Source organism: Vigna unguiculata, chromosome 3, assembly GCF_004118075.2.
Source record: "Vigna unguiculata cultivar IT97K-499-35 chromosome 3, ASM411807v1, whole genome shotgun sequence".
In the NCBI taxonomy this organism is placed as follows: Eukaryota; Viridiplantae; Streptophyta; class Magnoliopsida; order Fabales; family Fabaceae; genus Vigna; species Vigna unguiculata.
The window spans coordinates 50,100,511-50,124,684 of NC_040281.1; the positions used below are offsets into that span (position 1 = coordinate 50,100,511).

The 24,174-nt window shown below is 31.4% G+C and overlaps 2 protein-coding genes across 2 annotated transcripts; both read right to left on the bottom strand.

The window, feature by feature from the left end:
* Nucleotides 1–10,382: 10,382 nt before the first annotated feature.
* On the bottom strand, nucleotides 10,383–13,183 carry LOC114176670 (geraniol 8-hydroxylase-like). Its single transcript, XM_028061779.1, has 2 exons — nucleotides 12,108–13,183; nucleotides 10,383–11,064 (listed from the first exon to the last, which is right to left on the bottom strand). The coding sequence occupies exons 1-2, from the start codon at nucleotides 13,011–13,013 to the stop codon at nucleotides 10,444–10,446; spliced, it is 1,527 nt and encodes a 508-aa protein (XP_027917580.1). The 5' UTR covers nucleotides 13,014–13,183; the 3' UTR covers nucleotides 10,383–10,443.
* A 4,753-nt stretch (nucleotides 13,184–17,936) lies between these two features.
* Nucleotides 17,937–20,994, bottom strand: LOC114178985 (geraniol 8-hydroxylase-like). The gene is made up of 2 exons (XM_028065158.1): nucleotides 19,882–20,994; nucleotides 17,937–18,688 (listed from the first exon to the last, which is right to left on the bottom strand). Exons 1-2 carry the CDS (start codon nucleotides 20,818–20,820, stop codon nucleotides 18,062–18,064), a joined length of 1,566 nt encoding a protein of 521 aa, XP_027920959.1. The 5' UTR covers nucleotides 20,821–20,994; the 3' UTR covers nucleotides 17,937–18,061.
* Between the last annotated feature and the right edge of the window lie 3,180 nt (nucleotides 20,995–24,174).

Sequence of the window (24,174 nt, forward strand, 5' to 3'; positions counted from 1 at the left end):
TGGAAATTTTATGTATGTCACACAAATAGTGTTCAAAAAGTAATGATACAGAAAAGAGTTTTGCAATAGGCTGATCAAACCAAAGAATTTTTTTCAAAGAAAAAAATCAAGACAAAAGGATTCCATAAATCTAAAAATAACAACAAATTGGGGATCAATTGAAATATAAGTTTCATTTAATGTAAAAGGGAAAAATTATACGAGGGCATGCTTCATGGATAGATTCATATCCAATCATACATACATCATTCACGTTTGTGAAAAAAAAATAGCAAATTGGCTTTCATCATGCATTTATACATTAATTCATACATCAAAGTTTCAACTTGGTTCATGTAAAAATAAACAAATCATAACATGTGCATCATACACTAATATTGTAATAGTGTTCAAAAAGAAAATTCATTAGTCATGCCAACATTATCTTTCACTATGCATGTTCGAAATAAACATAACAACATTATCACACATCATAATCCATGTTAAAAAAAAATACATAGCATGCGTCAACATTTTTATGCGTATATCATGTAAATGTTAGAAAAAAAAAGTCATAACAAGTGTCAACATATTCATGCCCTCATAAAAAGAAAATTTATAACATGTGTTAGCATCTGCATGCATTCCTACACATGACATCAATTGTCAAACAAAAAATATCCAAACATGTATTAGAAAAATTAGGTTCTATGTAGTATTTGGTTCAAAAAGAAAAAAAGTCACATACATGCCAACATATTCATGCATATATCATATTAGCGTATTCATGCACATATCATATTAGTATATTCATGCACATATCAAATTATGTTAGCATATTCATGTATGCATGAATCATCTAAATGCTCAAAAAGAAAATTCATAACATAACATGTCTTAATCATCATGTATCATGTACATGCATCATAGTTCTTTTTTATTAAATGAAAAATTCTTGTCACTTTTACGAATCGAAACCATCTTCATTCATATGAGTGGTTGTCGAATCTTTTTTTTTCAAAAAAAAAAATGAAAAAATAGTAATATACCTAATTTTAATCATCATGGTTCTCTTATGAGTCAAGGTTTCCACACCTTGTTTCTATATCAGTCAAGGTTTCCACACCTTGTTTCTATGTGAGTCAAGGTTTCCACACCTTGCCAAGGTTTCCACACCTTGCCAAGGTTCCCACTCCTTTTTCTATGTGAGTCAAGATTTCCACACCTTGCCAAGGTTTCTACACCTTGTTTCTATATGAGTCAAGGTTTCCACACCTTGTCAATATTTCCACACCTTGCCAAGGTTCCCACACCTTGCCAAGGTTACCACACCTTGTTTCTAAGTGAGTCAAGGTTTCCACACCTTGCCAAGGTTCCCACACCTTGTTTTTATATAAGTCAAGGTTTCCACACCTTGCCAAGGTTCCCACATCTTGTTTCTATGTAACTCAAGGTTTTCACACCTTGCTAAGGTTTCCACACCTTGTAGCTGCCTTAGTCAAGGTTTCCACACCTTGTAGCTGTCTTAGTCAAGGTTTCCACACCTTGTTTCTATGTTAGTTAAGGTTTTTACACCTTGTTTCTAAGTCAGTAAGGGTTTAAACACCTTGCCAATGTTTCTACACATTGTTTCTATGCTAGTCAAAGTTTTCACACATTGCCATTCGTTTTTACACATTATTTTAAACAAAGTTCCCACACAAATCCATCTGAGTCATATCTTGGTCTTCATGTTTCTAACATGGGGCAACTTTTTTTGGTTTCATAGTATACACTTACACATGATTTGTTAAGAACAAACATGAGTCTCTTTCATTCATGCATTCATAGAATTCAATTTGACTTTCACATGTTGATTTTATATTATAACCCTCTTCACATAATGGTTACAAACTATCGTTTGAATATCAGCCCTCTACGAGACAATGTTCGAGTTTAGGTTTTCTTTTGGTATGTCAGCCTTCTATGAGGCAATGATCGAGTCTAGGTTTTCTTTTGTTGTATCGACCCTCTGTGAGGCAATGGTCGAGTTTAGGTTTTCTTTTGCTATATCGGCCATCTGCGAGGCAATTATCGAGTTTAGGTTTTCTTTTGTTATATCAGTCCTCTGCGAGGCAATGGTCGAGTCTAGTTTTCTTTTGGTATATCGGTCTTCTACGAGATAATGGTCGAGTTCAGATTTTCTTTTGGTACATCGAGGCCCTCTGCGAGGAAATGATCATTGATCTCTTTAAATCAAGGCCCTCTACGAGGTAATGGTCATGGATTTCTTATGTCACATCGGGACCTTCTACATGGTAATGGTCACTGAGTTCCTCCCGTCCGGATGGAGACCCTCTCCTTGGGTGTGGTCATGTCTATCTTTAAATATGTTTGAATCTTTTTCACTTATTTTATTTTTCTTCTATATTTCTTTTTGAAACCCAAATGAAATTAGTATTTTTATCTTTACTTATCTTTTACTATGATAATATGAAAAATTCACTTTCATATTATATAGTCAAATCTAAGTAAAGAGGGACAACTGTCAACACCTAATTTCGTCCGGGTAAATGCATTTGTTTTGTTAAAAAATCATAAATAATAAATGTATAAATATAAATATAAATAATAATAAAATAAAATAAAAATATGTTTTTATATGTTAGGTTTTTAACTTTAATTATACCATGAAAAAAAGAAAAAAAAAGAAGAATGAAGAATCTAATTTATTTTTAATTGTCACACCTTCTTCATGAACCCAAATGTTTTATACATATTTTCACCCACTGCTTGCTATTTACACTCCATAAACAATATGTTATGATTTGATCACAATCTTTATGTGACGGAAAATGTGATTCTAATAATTACAGACAATATTTCGTTAATAATTATAATCAATACCGTGAATATTATGTGACCATTTAATTTTTATAATATGTTTCACCAGGCCCAATTACTTCCTCATGTATTTTATTTATTATAATTAGATATTAGGATTTTAGTGGTACCTCAAGATGCCTATATAAGCACAAAATTTCTCCAATGCAAGACACAGAAAACAATTGGAAAAATCCCTTTTCTTCTTTAATACCAGAGTACACACGCAAAATGGGTCACCTTATTATCCTGTTAGTCAGTGTTGTTCTGTTCGTGTCCCTGAAAGGTAAACTCTTTTTGCTCCTAATGTTATTCATGGTTCTCTTATAGTATCAAATGCATGATCGATTGACGTGTATGATTAGATGTGTTTGGAGTTCGCACACATAAGATGATTTTGGATTTGTCATAGATATGCTCAGCCCTTCTCTTTCCTCTTATTTGGAATGCCGTTTATCTTGATAATTAAAAATGTATCTTTTGTAGGCTTTAATTCTATGTAAAAAAAAAGATAAAAAATTATATTAATTCTTTTATATAAGTATTGAATATCATGTCAAGTCTTGGACTTGCTTGATAATCAAAACCCCTTCATAGGCTTTTAATTTTTTTTTAAATTAATAATAATAAAAAATAAAAAATAAAAAATATTTTAAATATTATATCAACCCTTGGATTTGCTTGATAACTAAATCTTCTATTATGTAGAATCTCGGGTTCTCTTGATATTAAATAATATATATATATATATATATATATATATATATATCTAAAATTTAGAAAATAATAATAATAACATCAAACAACTTTTTAAAGAATTATGTTATCCCTGATTTTCCAAATGAAAATATGTAGGAGCAAGATACAATCCTTGTCGGGCCCAAAAACTAAAAAAATAATTTAATTTTTAATCTTTATTATTTTGTATGTGTTTTTTATTTTGTTTGATTTTTTGGGGAACAAACATATATTTTAAACATCAAATTATAGATTGCAGACTTAATTAAAGAAGGAACGTCTTAAGACGGACGTTGTAGGGTGCTAATACCTTTCCCACATGTAACCGACTCTCGAATCCAAAATTGGTTTCGAAGATCATTGTTTTTGAAGGTTTTTTTTTTATAGTTTTCTATAATAAACTATGGTGACGACTTCTTTATTTATATATATATATATATATTATTTTTTTGTGTTCTAAAATTAATTAATGTATGAAAAAGAATGGATTTAGAGAAAAAAATTAATCATACCTCGCTCTTAACCTATTCTTACCTTCTCTTATAAGTGTGGAAAGTTATATAGTATTGAGGCAATCATGATGTTTTACTCAACCTCTATCTCACACCAAATAACACCACATAAGTCAAAGTAATCAACTTAGGTAAGTATCTTCAACTCTCTCATGTCCTAAAATGCATATATAGTGAAATGCTTAATTTTCTTTTCAGATAAATTTTAAGTATATTATTAATGGTTTGTAAAATGAAGAGAAAAAAAAAAGTAAAATAAAAGATGTGATGAATGGTCTAATGCACATTGGTGTTTAGTTAGTTAAAGAAAAAGGTTCAAGACTTAGCAAGGAAGCACGGTTTGCGTATACGAGATGAAGTATGTATCTTGTTTTGTACTATTATTTATGGTTTTTTAAGTGTTAAATCAGCAACAACGCATCCAATTTTCTTTAGTGAGAATTAATGTAGCAGAATGATGTATGATGAAGATGCTACATCAGCCTTTGTAGATGTAGACTTTGGCTTCGTCAAAGTCTTTGTCTTATATTCACTTCAAACATGTATAATTAAAAGAGTTATTTGATATATATCTTCACTACTAATTAATTCATCATGTTGTAGTTATTTTAATAATTTCTATTATATTTGTAGAAGTTTTGGTGTAATTTTATTCATAAAGTTGCAACTAATTTATTGGTTTGAGAATATGGCAATAATTGTATAAAATTCTGATTGAATTGTTTGGATTACATTAATTGATTTTGATGCTTACATTAATTTTGAACTTGGACTAAAAGAGTAAAAATGATTATAATAGTTAAAATAGGCAAATAGAGTGCAATCATTTAGTTTAAAATTGAATTTTAATTTTGTTAAAAAGAGTTAGTATACATTAATTTGTAATTCTGCATTACTTTTGACAAAATTAATGTTTTTGTGTATGAGTTTTGTATTATCACTAAAGTGACATCATCAAATTGGATGTAAAATATTATGGCTTAAACAATCATATGAATGTCGAAGTAATATTACTCTTCAACAAAAAAAAGTAATAGTTAAATTTGGAGAGACGAATGTCATAATGTTGTCTCTTATATAAAACTCTTTTCACTTAAGTCGCGATTAGTTATTCAAATGATGATGTAGTAACCAGTTGAATAAGGCTTAAGAAATATTATAAGAATCAAAGTAGTGTACTATTTAAGAAATATATACCATCACTACTTAAATGAGAATGAGAGCAAGTCAATTATCTATACTTATATGTTCAAGTGTTGATTTGATGTCTAAACAATCTATTGTATCACTAAAAAAATGTTGTAGCTTGAGCAAAGGAGATTTAGTAAATTAGTTTGTTTTTTCTTGTTTGTGAGATCAAAATGTTCCACCAAGACCTCAATATTTTGTATTGTCGTCCGAAATATTCTCTCTTTCACTCCTTTGAAATGTTTCTTCTTTGCATCATTATTCAAGATGTTTCTTTCTTGTATTGAGGTGTAAGTATTCGTTAAGGTACTTCGATGTTCAAGTTAGTAACTAATATAAGATATTATAATTTTTGTTTACCTTAATTAATAAATAATCTCTCTTATATATCATTTCTCGTTCACTCTATTTGAATGGATTTGACTCTCATACACTCTCTATTTTAAGAATATTTGAATGAGATGTACATTACATTATTTTCCATATGATAACATTAATTTACTGTATAATATGTTTTAAATGCAAGTTGTGATGTTGTTGGTTATCTGATGCAACATGATCTCAACCATGTATTGTACCAATTTTTATATGATAAAGATTGCAAGTGTCAGTTAATATATATTTCTATTCAATTAAATGGTTGTACAATTATTTGATATAAGTATAAATTTATATACATGAGCTTGTATAGGAATGGTTACATTTACATGAGTTTAATTAATGAATATTATATATGTTGAATTATTTAATGTCACATATATCTAGAATGATACATTGAATTACTATATGGTTTGTAGTATTAAACACATAAAACTATTACAAAGGAAATTGTTTTTGAACCTATTGGATTTATAGTGATTTAATAAATTTACTTTAATATAAGTAGCAGAAATCCATTTGTAAACCAAAAATACTTATAATAATAGGTTGACTGTAAGTCAGTAACATATTTAATATAAGTATTTTGAAAGACACATGTTTATGTCATTTATGTTCATTTGAAGTTAGATCCATTTATAAGTGTAATTTTTTTTTTAACTTGGATAAAATTTGTTGAACTTTGTAAGATATTTTTATGGTCAAACCCTATAATTATTTTGTCGTAAAAAAAATCTGAATGTAGTTAATACATAGATAAATAATATTGTAAATTGAAAGAAATACTTTTGAATGAATACAAAACGTTATATATATATATATATATATATATATATATATATATATATATATATATATATATATATATATATATATATATATATATATATATATACTCCTTTAAATTACTTTTATTTGGGTAACTCTTAAACAATTTGTAACATATCATGCATACTAATATATACTATTATTAGTTCATACCAAATAATACGTAAATCAGGTAATTTTACTTTACTAAATATAATTAATTTTTTTATATATTTATCCCTTCTAAAAGTTGTTATACAGAAAGTTTCAAATAAACATATATAATTACGGTTTGGAGTCCAAACATGTGATTTACAAACACATAGCTCCATGTTTGTCCCTATTGTTGTAGATACTTGAACAAAAGAAAGGAGTAAAAAGTAACAATGTTTATTTTTAATAGAATTTTGCATAAGACGAAAAATAATTCATAAACTATAATTAATTTATACTCAAATTGAAAATCAGATTTTAGAAGAAAAAAAAAATAGAATCGCAATTTAATTTCTAAATACTTAATTTAGTTTATAGAAAAACAAATATTTATTTTCTTTTTTATTTATTTCTCGTTCTCCCGTAAGTATTTATGAAAAAGTAAATAGACTCTAATAATTTTGTTTGTCAAAGAGAAGTTTATCCCAAAAAGGTTGGATTTTGATGTACTCAGTGTTTCGTGATGAGTGAATAATGCGTGAACATGAAAAATATAGGTATTTTCTTCCTACACCCCATACTGAGATAAATAAATAAAAAAAAACTAAAAACTAAAATACCTTCTCTAGCATAATTATATATGTTACCATTGTCGACGATGCTCCTTTGGTTACCATTATTGATATCATTGTTGCATTTCAGTTTTCCACTGCGTAGCAAGAACAAGAATATAGAGAGTTCCTTCGAGAAAAAAACTTCTTCCAAAAAGCTTGTTTCATAAAGAGTTATATGTATTTTGGAAAGCTCATTTATGAAAATTCGTTCTAAAAAGTATTATATATGTTTTTGGAATTTCGTTCTATAATATTTATTTCAAAATGCATTTCACGCGTTTTCTGAAGTATTTTGGACATCTTATTTATGAAAAATCATTCTAAAAAGTATTACATATATATAGAAAATTCTGTTATAGAATGTTTGTTTGAGAATACATTTCATGCATTTTGGAAATTCTATACCATAAATTCTATTCCAAAAATTATCTTCTGAAAATAATGTTCTGAATATTCTGAAAATTTTATTTTCAAATATTTTCAGAAATTCTGGAAAATTTTCAAAGCGGGTAATCAGAAGTCATTTTTACAAAAAACAAAATGTTATTTTGAAAATGATGAGGGTAAAGTTAGATATAATAATGGTAATGCAAGAAGAAAAGACCAAAAAGTTATCAGGACTGAGGCAGTAACGGACCCTATTGGGCTGGTAAAACTGGGAGGAATTAATTAGGCTAGCCCGAAACAAATATAAAAAAAAAAACCAAACTTGTTGAAATTGCTGATGTAAAACTCATTTTTAAATTTATTCACATTTAGATTATCGGTCTTCATTTAGGGTTTCTTTCTACACCTCTAAATTTTTTTCTGCACCTCCACCTCTAAGTATTTTCTAAATTCTAAAACTGACCTTTGACAATTTGACAAACTGCACTCAATTTTTTTAAAACTTGAATCTCATCCTCTTTTTCCTATTTAATGAAAACGAACTCACCTCACCTTCTAAGATTTTACTCAAAATTTTTCTCTAACCTAACGGTGTCGTATCGTACCCCACCAAATCTCACACTCCTCTTTCTCCTCTGCTTTGTGCTTCATAGACTTTGTGGTTCATTCTCCTCTTTCTCCTTTATGTTATTCCTCATTGACACCATTCAGAGTGCACACATGTAATATTTCTCTCTTCTCCACTATGATTGTGCTTTGCCTATGCCATGTTTATGAATGATTTGAAATTGACATTATAGTTTTAGTTTATGTAATATTTGAGAAATACAAATCCACATATGTGAAAACAGTTCTGGAAAAGCATCGGAAGTCGACTTCGTGAGATAAAAAGATACCGGAAGTGAACTTTCATAAACAAACAAATTTATTGGACAAATAACACCGGAAGTCGACTTTGTAAGCGTAGAATATGTACCGTACCGCATGTCGAAATCCGATAAAACAAAATTCCATACGTGGACTTTCGGTAATGGAGTTTCGTGATTTTTTAGAAGTGGACTTTTGTAAATGTAGCTTCTAGATGTCGACTTTCGGTGAAGGGTATTTTCAAATGTTAATATCCGGTGACTGATGCATATGGATATCCACTTCTATATTATGACTATGCTGATTCTTGATATTTACTTCCAATTATTTTGAATTATAATTTTGGTTTATTATTTAAAGTTTTATTACTTTTAAGATTTCTCAGATTTTTTATTTATATTTTTTATTTTAGTTGTTATATTACTTTTTTTAGTGTTTTTATGTTTTATTATAATTTTTAATTGTAATTAATTTTAATGTTAATATGTTTTTTATTTTTGTTCATTATTGATTTTAATTTTAATATGTTTTTAAATTTGTTTAGTATATATATGGCTAGAACAAGAGGAGCATTTGTACCTCTTGGCAAAAGTTCTTCACTTGCTGAGGCTTTTGAGTAGGAACCTTGACATAGACTTACAACATCTCTTGGAGAAGAGGTTAGGATCGTCATGGAAAAGTTGGTCCATTAGCATCTCATGGAGGATTTGATTTATCATTAAGAGCTCATACTAATATTCATGAGGAGCAGAAGAATGTTTTCAACATCAGGAGGTTGTTCTAGAGCAAGACTACCATGATTCAGGATGATTTTTTAGAAGACTTAAGGATACTTCTATCTTGATCAGGTATGTTAATCATATGTATGTCTTATTTGAGATGGACAGATTAATATAATACTTTAATAATATTTTTTTCTTAAATTAGTGGATGAATTTTAAAAAAAATTATATAATTTTATTGACCATGACCGAGTAAATATGAAGTTTGTGGTCAATGGTAAGAAGAAATTAAAAAAATTCAAAGACGAGGGATTTTTTTTTTGTTGAAATTCCGCGGCTGCTAACTTTATATTAAAGGTTGCAAAATGGTTTGTCCGATTGGGTTAGTAAAAGCCCATCCAATTGCTTGAGATCAGGGATTACAATTGTCAACGAAATAAAAAAAACAATCGGTTTTGTAAAATTTATTTTTCAAGCATATAACTCCAAAATGAAAATATTATAAAGAAAACTGCGCCAACGAAACATGATCTAAACAATGCAACACATCGCACCCAGTAACAAAAAGGAAGAACGTAAGCAAAAACAATTTAAAAATTGATATATCTCTTTCTATATCCAAATGGAATCACATCGACATTTAATCCATCAGGACAAGCAATAGTTAAAGGCACCCATTCACATCATAAATAAATCATTATGTTGGGCGTCTCTAATTAATTAAGACACGTAAAAAACATTGTCTGCTATGTTTCTAGCATATATCCTCTTTCTGAGTTCTTCTTGAAAGGAAACCTATTTTTAAATTTCCAACCAAAACCTTAAATTTCAAAACAAAAGCTTCTAATATACGCCATTTAATTAATTTACATCCGTTGACAATAGTTCAAAATAAAGAAATTTGTCAACGGAAATGAGTTGATAACCGTTTGTATTATATATTTTTTTCAATTTTTTATCACGTGGCGTCATAATAAATATTTTAATCGGTTTTAGTTTCATATACATGTTATTTTTAGAAAGGAATAGAAAGTTAAATTAAAAATGAACTTGATATATAAAATAAAATTTTTAACTATTTATTTATTCATAAGCCTTATCATTGGTTTAAATTAATTTTGAACTTTCAAATTCATTCTCATAATTTTGGTAATATGAAAAACACTTGTGAAATATGTAAGAAAGAAGTAGAAATATGAGGCATTAATGAGTTTTGAATACATAAATACATTATATTCAATTGTAAAGATGTGGGTTGGAGAAGCGCGGGGTGGGGATGGCAACTAGAGGTGTTTTCTTTTTTAGAACAATACCAAATTTCTCTGATAAATCCAAATTCTCTCCTTCTGGTATTCTCCAATCAAATAAGTGTAGAAGTGTTGCCAGAAAATATAGAAATGTTCTCTCAGCCATTGCTATTCCTGCACAAATTCTTCTTCCAGATCCAAAGGGGAAATAACTGAAGTCATTGCCACTGAAATCCCAGTTTGCATCTAGGAACCTTGAAGGGTCAAATTCGAGTGGTCTTTCCCAAATGGAAGGGTCTCTGTGAATGGCCCACACATTGATGAAGACTCGAGAACCCTTCGGGATGGTGTAGCCTCCCACATTGGTGGTTTGGCTAGGGCAATGTGGGATTAGAAGTGGAAGCGCAGGGTGCAACCGAAGAGTTTCTTTCATCACAGCTTGCAGGTAAGGCAACTTACGAATGTGAGTTTCTTCTACCATCTTATCTTTTCCAACCACATCTTCTAACTCTTCTTCAACTCTCTTCATTACCTCTGCTTTCTGAATTATTTCTGCCATTGCAAATTCAATTGTGTTGGATGATGTATCGGTTGCCCCTGTAACCATATCCTGTTTGTGTTCATCACAGATTTGCACAATATTAATTATCAAATTATTTAAAGTTATCCTTTTTTCTAACATTAATAAGATGGAGTCGCAGTGTAGGAGATTTCGTTAGCTTTTCGATACGGACATACTTACCATTGAATAACATTATCCAGTTAATTCATGACTTTCATTTTCTCCTCTCAAATAATGCTAAGTTTCTCCATTTTCTTACTTCAGCAAATAAATAAAGGGTTAATGTACAACTAATAAGAGTATCAAATGAAACCATATAGGTAATAATATTTAAAATTGTGTAGTATTAACAAATTTGAAACCTAATATATTTTTAATGCATTAAATAACTTAGGTTAATTCAATTTGATTAGGCCTAAAATATAATACATAATTAATTAGATTTTGTAAATTAAAAAATCCAACTATATATTAGGTTAAAGTTAGTAATTAATGTGGCAGAGTTGTGATGGTGGGTAGGTTTTTGATAGAGCTGTTAAAATATGTTTGAATGCGCTAATTAACTCGGCTCATCACAGATTCAGATTAGGTTGGATTGAAATATTTTTACAAATTTAAATAGGGTTAATTTTTGACTCGACTCATTCGAGTTGAATCTGTGAATGAGTCGAGTTGACTCACAATCTCACAAATAAATGATCATACAAATATTTTGTTGTTAAGTTGAACTTTGTTTTTGGATCATGTTAGATAATTTGTATTTTTTTATTTTAGTTTGTATTTAGATTATATTAAAATTTATTTAGATTTTAATTAGAATTTCAATCTAGTTTTAACTAAAAAATAAATAGTTTAAATTCATGATAGACCGGATCTATCGAAATTTTTTACTCTTTTGATTGACTCCATAAATAATCAACCGTGATAAATCGAACCGGGTGGGCGAGTTATTCGTTTTTCCAGCTTTAGTTTTTAGATTACTCATGTCTGTTGTAGTTGGAAGTTGGTAGAAGGAAAAAAGACGTGAAAAAGAAACATCAAACGAGACCCGAAACAAGAATTGGAAATGGAAGTAAGTGTAGGAAAGGTACCATGAGTAGGGCCTTGAGGTGTGTGATGGTGAATGGCGTTTTCGAATCGAAATCTTGGGAATCCTTAAGATCCAACAGAAACTGCAGAAAATCCTTTCTTTCTTTCTTGTTCCCATCTTTTTCTTCACCCACCTTTACTCGTTCACCAATCATCTTTTCAAATATCCCATCGAACCGTGACACCAACACGTGCATCTCTTTCTCCACACCTTGCAAATCGAACCGCGCCAACATGGGAAAAAAATCCGAGACATTGGGCTTCCCCAGAAGCCGCGTCGTCTCCGCCACCAACTCTCTGAACTCCGCCCCCAAAGTTTCCCTCTCCGCCTCTTCCACCGCCCCGCCCCACATCATACTAGTTATCACATTCATCACCGTCAGAAACACCTGCTCCCCCACGTTCACTGCACTCCCCGCTCGGCCGTACAAATACGACACCGTTTTACGCACCTCGTTGCGCCGCAGATCGTACACGGAGTCCAGGGTCGTGTTGCTCAGCATCTTTACAGTGCAGACTTTCCTCAGCATCCGCCATTCGGCTCCGTAGGGGCTCCACGCTATGTCAAAACCGCCGTAGGTTGCAACCCTGCCGGCGACTGGGACGTCGCGGTTGGCGAATACAGTGTCGTGGTCTTTCAAGATCTCGTGAGCCACGGCTGGTGAAGCTATGACGATGGCGAGCTTGCTCCCGAGTCGGAGCTTGTAAATTGGGCCATGGATTTTGGCCAATGCGGCGAAGTAAGTGTGAAGGTCCGGGTCAAGAGATAGAAGGTTCCCGAGGAAAGGGAGGCCCGATGGGCCCGGTGGAAGCCTCTGAGTGTTGGGTTTGAAGAAATAAAGCCATGCGTAGTAAATAACTGTGGAAAGGACCCAGAATAGTAGAAGCAATGTTGAGAGGGTGAACATGATTGCGTTGAAATCTGAGAGAATCAGAAGATGAGAATGGCGACCACATAGGTAATTCCACTACCTTTGCTCTTCTAAATGTGAAGTTTCTGAAGATATTTTTTCTACTTGTTTAATATCATGCGAGTTAATAAAAAAAAATGTGCGCATGGCAATAAAATCTGCAAGAGAAGACAAATATGAGTGTTCTCTGCCCCGCAAGGACCGCACATATTTATGGGCAATGGAAGTAGCCGGAGTGACCACAAAATGATCACATAAATATCTTCTTTTCTTTCATGGCCTAATATTCATTTAAATCCAGAAATTTTTATGGATTCTTTTTTTTTTCTTTAAATTAATAAAAAATCTTTGAGTAGGTAGGATGTGATGTGACGCCTAGCTCTATATAGGAGGGAAGAAAAAAGAAACACAGAAAGGAACGTTTTGGAGCGAAAGAAAGAAAATAAAATCTTGAAAAGTAGGCAATTAATATGATTAATGTGCTAGAATAAAAAATCAAATAATCTGGTAATATAGTGTAAGAGAATAAATTAAAATGAAAAAATAAAAGTAATTTGATGAAATTCTTTTAAAATATAAATTAAATAAAAAACGTTTTAATTAAAATATAATCATAAAATGTTAATAAAAAAATTATATTTAGAATAAAAATATAAAAATAGGAATTTTATTAAAAAATATTAATGAATAAACATATTAGTTTTAGAATAACAGTATTTGAATAAATTATTTTATAAAATGCCAAAATTTAAATTAATAGAAATTTTATAACTTAATTTTTTATTTTATTAAAATAAAATATAAATAATAATAATAAATATTAAAAAATAATTTATAATTGATTATAAATGTTTATCATAATAAATTAGAAGTAATAAATTATATATATATATATATACATATATATATATATATATATATATATATATATATTTGGATTTTCATGTTTTTTCTAATTGAACAATTAAAATTGTAGTATCATGCTTCCGAAGATGTAAAGAAGTTGTATTTACTTGTTTTGATCTTCACTTATAGTTTCCTTGTTAATACTTTAAAAAATAAATGTATTCTTTTATTTTTTATTAATATATTTATTTCTTTCCAAAGAATTAAAATTCAAAAAAATAATTGATCATAATCTAATTACTTAAATAAAACTTTGATAAAACTAGCTATGAAAAACATATAAAATTTATTATTTTTTTTTCTATATCAATAAAAGATAATATACAAAAGATAATATACAAAGACTCACAAAATAAATAAAAAATAATGCTAATTATTAAACTAATATTTAATTATCAAGTGAGACAAAAGAGAGATATTATTATTTTTTTCAAAAATTAAAAAAAAAAAACATAAGAGAAATGAGAGCAAAAATAACGAGTTTATGTCTAACTTTAAAAAAAAATGAAAACAAAAAATAAGTACAATAGGTAAAAAACTTAAAAGACAAAAAAATATTTATTAATATATATTTTTATTCTTTGTTAAATTTGATTTTATATTTTATTATTTGTTTTATACTTTATAAAAGAAATAAAAATATATATAATTTAATTTTCATCATTTTATATTATATGCTATATATTTTTTAAAAATTTTAAAACTTTTTAATATATAAAATTAAAAATTTAAAAAAATCTTGGGGAGCCACTATCCTTTGTGTTATTGAAAAGGTTTGTCACTAGGTAAGATTTTATATGCGTATTAAACTAATAATAATTTAAACTTGGACAAAATATTTTATTGTTCTTTAATTTATGTTAGAAGAATTAAACACAATTTATGAAAATAATACTATATTATTATATTATAGTAAATAAAAGATCTTTATACAATTATGGTGGTAAAATTATAGTTATAAGAATGAATTGAAAAATAAAAATAATTATATAATAAATCATAAAAATAAGTAACAAATAAAAATATCAAATGATTTGATACAATTATTGAATAAAATTACATGCAAAAAAATATATAATTATGAGTATGATAAAGATAGAAAAAATTTTAAAGATTTGAGAAAATTTTATATGAAAATAGTCGAACAAACATCATTTGAATAAAATCACATATAAGAAAAATGTATGATAAATGTTGTGATAAGAAACAAAATAAAAAAGAATATTGGAAATATTAGTAGAGTTAAGGGAGAGAATAATATATATATATATATATATATATATATATATATATATATATATATAATCTTTGAGTAGTTTAATAATTTAAATAGAGACAAGATGAGGATGAATATGCATATATCATCTATGTTCTTACACCCAATTGAAAAAATTAGATATTATCCATATTTATATTCATACATGTAACGAGTCAATGTAAGAATTTTCTATCAAATCATGGACGGATTCAAATAATAATAATTGATATTTTAACCCACCACTCCAAACAATACTCATATAATTGAGAGGAACATAATCTTTTACTTCAAAATTAAGAATATAATAATCAAACTTATACAGGTCCCATTCTCATCTTCAAAACTTCCAAACTTTTAGAATCCATGTGCGTGTGTAACGAGAAGTTATGGTAATTAAATGATGAAGATTTATTAAATTTTGTATTAGTTAACATGTTTCCTCAACTGATAATAAGCAAAAGTTAAGCTCTTAGCATAATTATTTATGCCTGCAATTTGTCTAATCCCGGATTAAACAAAGTTGTCTACAATAATTATTCATGCATTTAATCACTTTCATTTAATGCTTAATTCATCACTTTTTTTTGTTGATATTTTGCTCATCTTCCAACCAATTAGTCAACTTATTATTTAGTTAAATCGAGGGGCTTAATTATTTTGAAATTCTCTCTCCTAATGTCAAATTTACCACTATCTACATCCTTTTAGCCTTGGCCACTGCTAACTTTGGTTTATTCTTTAGTTGGATGTTGACAATGCTTTCCTCTATGAAGACTTACAGGAAGAGATCTATAAGAAGTCTCCACCTGGTTTTTCTCTTCCCCAATCAAATCTTGTTTGTAAGCTTAACAAGTCTCTATATGGTTTAAAATAAGTCAGTAGTAATTGGAATCAAAAATTAACTTCAAAGCTACTTCTTCTTGGTTAATATAAAGCTCTGCTGACCACTCTCTCTTTAGGAAGAAATTTACCTCTATTATTACTATTTTATTGGTTTATGTCGATGATGTAGTTCTCACTTGCAATAGCTTTGCTGAAATTAATGTTGTAAAAGTTCATCTTCATTCTAGATTTTATATTAAAGATCTTGGTCCTATCAAATATTTTTTGAGCCTTGAAGTTTCTCGTTCTGTTGATGGATTAGTTTGAATCAAAGGAAATACTATTTGGACTTGTTTCAGACGTAGGGATGCTTGGATGTAAACCTACACCAACGCCATATGATCCTTCTATCAAACTACATATCGACGAGTGAGCTCTTCTACCAGATCCTTCTTCCTTTCGATGTCTGATTGGACGACTTTACTTGACTAACACCATACCTGATATTAGTTTTACTGTCCAACAACTCAGCCAATTTGTTTCTTCTTCGTGTGAACCACATATGCAGTAGACTTTACAGATCATTTGATACTTAAAAAATGCTCTTGGATATGGCTTTTTGTATAAATCCAACATCTCTTTTAAAATTCAGGCGTTTTCTGATTCTGGTTGGGAAACATGTGCCACTACCCGACGCCCTGTTTTTGGATATTGCGTTTTCTTAAACATCTCTTTGGTTGCTTGGAAGTCTAAGAAACAAAACCACTATTTCACAGTCTTCTTTTAAGGCTGAGTATCGCGCATTGGCATCCCTAGCATGTGAACTACAATGGATTCAATACCTTATTCAAGATTTGCATTTTTTTGTTCCCACTCCTTACACTAACTTTTGTGACAACAATTCTGATATTCATATTGCCAAGAATCCCACTTTTCATCAAAGAACCAAGCATATAGAACTTGGTTGTCACATTATTCGACAAAAGCTTGTTGATGGTCACCTTCTCCATGTTCCTTCTAGAAGTCAACTTGATTATATGTTTACTAAGTCCTTACATCCTTCTACTTTCCGGGTTGGGCCTTTACAATCTTCATGCCCACCTTGAGAGGGAAAGATAAAGATATTATATATCTTTTGAGTTTATTTATATTGATAGAGATATCATATATTTGATTCTCTTTTATTATTATCAAATATTTTGTTTTATTAGGTTTTACTTTTTCCTTTATATGATGGGACATTGTACTCTATATCTATATATTGAACAAAGGTTCTAATAAATCAATAAGCAACTAAGCTCTCTTTGAGTTGTTTTTCACCGAACACTTCTTGTGCGTTTCTGTACGCATTTTTGTACACATTCTTTCTTCTTTCTCTCATGGCTTATATATATTAACATAGTATTAGAGTCAGGTTAGAGTCAATCATAGCGAGATTTTTTGGACATTCTGTTCCACTCGCTATCGGGTCACTAACGGACCACCCACTAAATTTTAATTTCATGCACGAGATGAATATACCTAGCGTGACGGGGTGCAAACTTCACCTTATAAGCTGGTGTTGTGGGATGAGTTAAGCTAAACCCACCTTTAACACGTGTGTAACAAGAAGTCATGGTAATTAAATGATGAAAATTTATTAAAATTTTTTATTAGTTAACATGATAATGTTTCCTCAACTGATAATATACAAAAGTTAAGCTCTTAGCATAATTATTTATGCCTGCAATTTGTCTAATCCCGGAAAAAACAAAGTTGTTATAATAATTATTCATGCATTTAGTCAGTTTCATTTTGTAATGCTTAGTTCATCACTTTTTCTCGATTTTTTGGTCATCTTCTAACTAGTTAGTCAACTGAAAACGTAATTCCAACGTTTTCTTCTTTTAGAAAATTGCAGTTGTACTGAGGGTTTAACAATAGAACTACGAAAATCTATAACTAAATGCATTTTTGTTGCATTTTATTGAAGTATTTAAAAGAAAAGGCACATGCTGGTTACATAACTATTATCACTGTAGTATACACTCCCATGCTTGGTGCATGAATAATAAATATATTAAATTCTATTATAAAGGTGTGGGTTGGAGAAGCGTGGGGTGGGAACAGCAACCAAAGGCATTTTCTTTCTTAGAACAATACCAAATTTTTCTGCTGTCTCTAACTTCTCTCCTTGTGGTATTGTCCAATCAAACAAGTGCACAAGTGTGGCAAGAAGATGCAGAACAGTCTTTTCAGCCATCGCTATTCCTGCACAGATTCTTCTTCCAGATCCAAAGGGAAAATAACTGAAGTCATTGCCGCTGAAATCCCAGTTTGCATCTAAGAACCTCGTAGGATCAAACTCAAGTGGTCTTTCCCAAATGGAAGGGTCTCTGTGAATGGCCCACACATTGACGAAGACTCGAGAACCCTTCGTGATGGTGTAGCCACCCACATTGGTGGTTTGATTAGGGCAATGTGGGACTAGAAGTGGAAGCGCAGGGTGCAACCGAAGAGTTTCTTTCATCACAGCTTGCAAGTAAGGCAACTTATGAATGTGAGATTCTTCTACCATCTTATCTTTTCCAACCACAACTTCTAACTCTTCTTCAACTCTCCTCATTATCTCTGGTTTCTGCATTATTTCTGCCATCGCAAACTCTACTGTGTTGGAAGATGTATCGGTTCCACCCACAACCATATCCTGTTTGTGTTGTTTATGTACAATTTTCTTAGTGTTAGTCACAACATTCTTCAGTATGGTGTTTTTTTTTTTCACTAAGGCACGGAAGGAATCGCCCTTATAACAATTTCAAAATAGATAATTTACCATTTGATTCGCTTAAAACTGTTTAGTTATACTTATCTGAAAACATAAATCATGTTATACTTATAAAACCTAACCTGTTTGTTTGCTAGCCAAAATTACATACGAAAACAATTGTAATCGAAGAAAAATAGGAAAACAATACTATAAAGTATTAAAAATGTTAAAAAAAAGAAATCGATATGTATAATTTATTACATTAAAGAAAATACTAACATAAAAAATAAATAATCTATCTATTATCATATAAAAAATAATCAATCACACCTAAAATCATAATAATTCAACTGTAATATAATAAAATTTACAAAATAATTAATTCTGAATACATGATCAATTTTATTATAAATATTTTATTATATTTATATAATAAATCATACTTTAATATAATTAATTATTTTTTTTCACATGATTATAATTATGGTATTAAAATAATAAATAGAATAATTGTATTATTTAAAATTTTAACATTTTATAAATTCATTTATTTTAATATATTTTAGTTTTGAATTATGGTTTTTCTATTTATTAAGATTTTATAATAGTTTTTTTTTTTATTTTAACCTAAAAGATATTTTAACTTTAATTTATATTTCAAGAATTCATTTTGCATTTTTTATTATATCACTAAATTAACTATAAGATTTTTGTTTTTTTCTCTCATTTTAAATAATTTATTTTCTTTTTGACTCACTATCCCGAGAAAACATCAATAACTAATTGTGCCATAACGTGAACACTCTTCAATGAAGTGAGAATTTGAATCATGAAGTGATGTCAAATAAAACTGCATTCTTGAGATTTGAATCATGATATATTCTAACCTGAGGACCATGCTTTGAAAACCTTTTAGGTTCACAACACCTCCTTATGTCTATTTACTAAAGCGGTGGAAAAATAATGTTTTCGTTCCGAAATTCTTATATTCCATAAACTTAGTTGACTGAAATATATTATTATTTTATTCTAAAATTTAGTTTTAAAAAGAAAAGGTAAAATTCTAAGAAAAAAATGAGATGCAAAGAAGATAACCCATAATTGAAGTTGGAAAGGGAGATAAGAAAAGGTACCATGAGGAGGGCTTTAACATGGGTCATGGTGAATGGCGTCTTTGAATCAGCGCTTTCAGAATCCTTAAGATCCAACAAAAACTGCAGAAAATCTTTTCTTTCTTTCTTTTTCCCATCTTCTTTTTCACCCACTTTCAATCGTTCACCAATAATCCTTTCGAATATCCTATCAAACCGGGGCACCAGCGCCTGCATCTGTTTCTCCACGCCCTGCAAATCCAACCGGGCCAACCCGGGAAAAAAGTCCGAAACATTGGGCTTCCCCAGCAGCTGCGTCATCTCCGCCACCAACTCCCTGAACTCCGCCGCCAAACTCTCCCTTTCCACCCCTTCCACCTCCCCGCCCCACATCATACTGGTTATCACATTCATCACCGTCAGAAACGCCTGCTCCCCCACGTTCACCGCACTCCCCGCTCGGTCGTACAGATACGACACCATTTTGCAGACCTCGTTGCGGCGCAGATCGTAGACGGAATCCAGGGTGACGGTGCTCAACATCTTCACCACGCACACTTTCCTCAGCATCCGCCATTCGGCTCCGTACGGGGTCCATACTATGTCAGAGCCGCCATAGGTGGCAACCCTACCGGCGACGGGGACGTCGCGGTTGGCGAAAAGAGTGTCGTGTTCTTTGAGGACCTCCCGAGCGAGGGTGGGTGAGGTTACGACGATGGCGAGCTTGCTCCCGAGTCGAAGTTTGAAGATTGGGCCGTGTATCTGGGCCAAGGCAGCGAAGTAAGTTTGAAGGTCCGGGTGAAGAGATAAAAGGTTCCCGAAGAAGGGGAGGCCCGGTGGGCCCGGTGGTAGGTTTTGGGGGTTGGGTTTTCGGCATAGGTAGAAGGTAAGTAGGAAAAGGAGGAAGAAGAGTAGAAGGGTAGTTGTGGGTTGAGCAGAGAAATAATGGTGGGTTTGAGATAGAATTGAGGAGAGAGACATGGTGGTGTATTGTATTATGTTATTCTGTTGGGATTTGACGTATATTTATAAGAAATTGGAAGGTAGAGGTAGCGAGTAATGCAAAGAAAACCAGAACAATACGACAGATATAAGTTTGTCAAAGCTTTTAGGTGTTTCAAGGACGACAGAAAGGGAATCTTAGATAGTTTAGGTGTTTCAAGGACTGAATTTAAGAGCCTTAGGAAGACATCGAATCAGGAAAATTGAATGGGAAGTGCGTTATTACGAGTTTGGGGAATTGGAAATAAAGAAAATATTTTAATAAAAGAGAATGATATTTTCTATAAAATTTGACAAAATTTATTTTTCAAATCACATTAAAAAAATTTTTAGGGGTGCCGACATTTATGCATGGTCAAAAATTTTTTCACAAAACTTTGTTAAAATATATTATTTTTTTGAAAAAATAAAAATATAAATGTATTACTTTATAAAGTATATATATATATATATATATATATATATATATATATATATATATATATATATATATATATATATTGTAACGTCTCATTTAATTATTAAGCGAAATTAAAGGAAAACGTCACACAATAATAGTACTGTAGCGTAGTCTTGAGGTCCTTAACACAACCCATACAAAACTAGGGCACACCACGATGCCAAAGGAAAGCTGAATACAAGTCTAACAAAGAGTGTAGAGTAGAAATGCATAAAAAGATACATGAGCCATAGCCCTAAAGAAAACATGAAGAAAACTCCAGCCCAGATGGTTAAGCAACGGAATCACCATTCCCTTGTTGACCACGAGAACTTCGCCTATCTGCTCCCATCAATCAAATTGATGATCATCGCAAGAAAGAACAGCCACATACAATACAACCATGCAACAAAACGGGTAAGCTAGAGCCAACAACATATTCATCATACAGTTAAACATGATTTCACTATTCAATATCTATACAACAACCAAGCATGTTATGACTCTTCAATCAATACACTACGACTCGACTCGACTCATCCGGATACGTATAACTTGGTTGGATTCAGCGGATGTTTGCACTTGTGGTGGATACCTCTGCTCAACCCCGAGCTGCTCGATCCTGAGCTATGTAATACAAGTGTTATAATGAATCAAATTCCCCTCACCACAAGGTTAGCCCTTGATGAATTTCAGGCCTCCTGCTACTCTCACCACAGGGTCAGTCCGCTCTAGGTGAGACTAACTGGCTCCTCAGAGTGTCAGGATGCAACCTTACCTTGAATCCTTACCTAGTTATACAGATGGGGCACCACCATGGACACCCATTAACAGAGGCCATGGAATTACGTCCTGACCACTGAAGCGTAGCGCCGGAGGTCTCACCTAGAGACCCCAAGGAATTACACGCTGACACGGACCAACATTCATAAAACAACAGTAGGAGAACATCAAAATCATGTTTATAATTCCATACCAATCCCTGAGATTTATTCCTCATACGCATCACATTTTGAATCCATACATCTGATCATCACCATCCCATGAGTCTAGGGCCTCATCTCATGTCAATACCATGTTCCTTTAGTTCCAAAACGCTCATGCATCTCACATGCCAAGTTCCCACGACACTCATCATTCATCATTTATGAATCATGTCACGCATACATAACAATCCATCATATATATATATGCACATACACCTCGACATACAAGCATACCCGAGCAATTTCCACTCATACCATCACATAATAGTACAATAGAATACAGTTCAACCACCAAAAGACATAAAAACCCCAAACTGATCGCATCCTCGCTCAGACCGTCGCTCAGGCTGAGGAGTCTCGCCCAGTCGAGAGTCTCTCGCTCAGGCGAGTCCTCTCCGCCTAGGCGAGAGTTCGCGAATCTGGAACAGGGGCCTCCGCACGTTCTCGCTTAGGCGAGACTTGCCTCGCCTGGGCGAGACGCTCGCTTGCTCGAAATTGAGCGAGTCGCCTAGGCGACCATCTGCGCGAGAAGACCAGGGCGAGCCTCTGCTCGCCTTGCCTGGGCGAGACGTGCTCGCCTGGGCGAGTTGAACAGTCCCCGCCACTGCCATGCTTGTAACAGACGTGTTTTGCACAAACCAACAACACACCAACCATTTCAAGCGATCTCCACAACATACAAGTTCAAGAATCATAAAGTGTACCGCAAAACAGTTTATAAACACAACAACAGTGAGGTTCTAGCTTCCCGTACCTGGACAAGCTAGCTGAAAACCTCGACACCCCAAATTGTGGAGGACGAACAACTTCTAGGAATGGACTCGAAGCTGGAAAACAGCGAGAATGGGTCAGTTCAGAACCCTAACAACAACTTACGAAAAACAGACCAAGGAAAGGAAACTACGAGTCCGAGAGCACTTACGTGAGCTAAGAACGACCAAACGGAAGGTGGACTGTCAACACGATAGAACCCTAACGGAGAGAGTGCGGCTACAGCTCTAAACACCAAGGTAGGAGAAATCTGAAAAGTTGGGAACTAGGTCAGACTCGGGTGGCTTTATCTTTTGGGCCAGCCCTAAGACCCAGTAGCTCAAGGGCAGCCCTTAAAGCTTTAGGGCAGAAAAAGTAAGGTGGATTTTCATGGGCCTTACATATATAAACAAACGTAACAAGCTATATATGGGTTTTGTTTTGTGTCTACAGTTTTATCATATTATTTTTGTTTTATTGAGTTTAAATTTATTTTCTTTTACTTATTAATATGCATATTAATTTTGATATACTTTTTATATGTATTTATTGGCATAACTTAATTTTTTTATATTTCTTAAAATTTGAGATATTATTTAAAGATTTAAATTTAAATTAAATAATTTTGAAATGGTTTTGTAGAGTAAAAAGAAGAAAACTTGGAACTCATAAAAGAATAGAGAAAGTAGGGTGAAAAAATATATTTTTGTGGTTATTTAAAAGAGAAGATAAACGAAAAGAAAAGAAATATAGTAATATTATGTAGGTTAAGGGATTCGTTTGAAAGCAAAATATGTAAATAAATCTTTATAAATGACTATTTTTATAGAAGAGAGGAAAGAAACAGAGAGAAGAAACAAAGAATTAAAAAAAGATGGAAAAAGAAAGAGAAGAAAAATGGGCCTCTTGGTTTGGTCTTTAAATGAATCCCAATATAAATTATAGGATTCTATTATATGATTAATAAAATAAAATTTGTTGGGTAGTGCACTTTGAATAATTTAATGGGTGAACGTCGTGGTCTTTGTCTAGGTGAGTAGTATAGAAGAAGATTTTTGTGGTGAATATTAATATGTTTCGAGATTATCTTTATTTTGACTTTTAACGAAACAAGTAACAGTATAAATCTGAAACCAATATTTGTGGAGTACCTTGCTC

Excerpts from the sequence above, each read along its gene's own strand:
- LOC114178985 (XM_028065158.1), bottom strand. The coding sequence starts at position 20,820 with ATGTCTCTCTCCTCAATTCTATCTCAAACCCACCATTATTTCTCTGCT. Across the intron at positions 18,689-19,881 it reads ATGTTAAAGCCCTCCTCATG|GATATGGTTGTGGGTGGAAC; the intron begins GTACCTTTTCTT and ends CAACACAAACAG.
- LOC114176670 (XM_028061779.1), bottom strand. The coding sequence starts at position 13,013 with ATGTTCACCCTCTCAACATTGCTTCTACTATTCTGGGTCCTTTCCACA. Across the intron at positions 11,065-12,107 it reads ACCTCAAGGCCCTACTCATG|GATATGGTTACAGGGGCAAC; the intron begins GTACCTTTCCTA and ends GAACACAAACAG.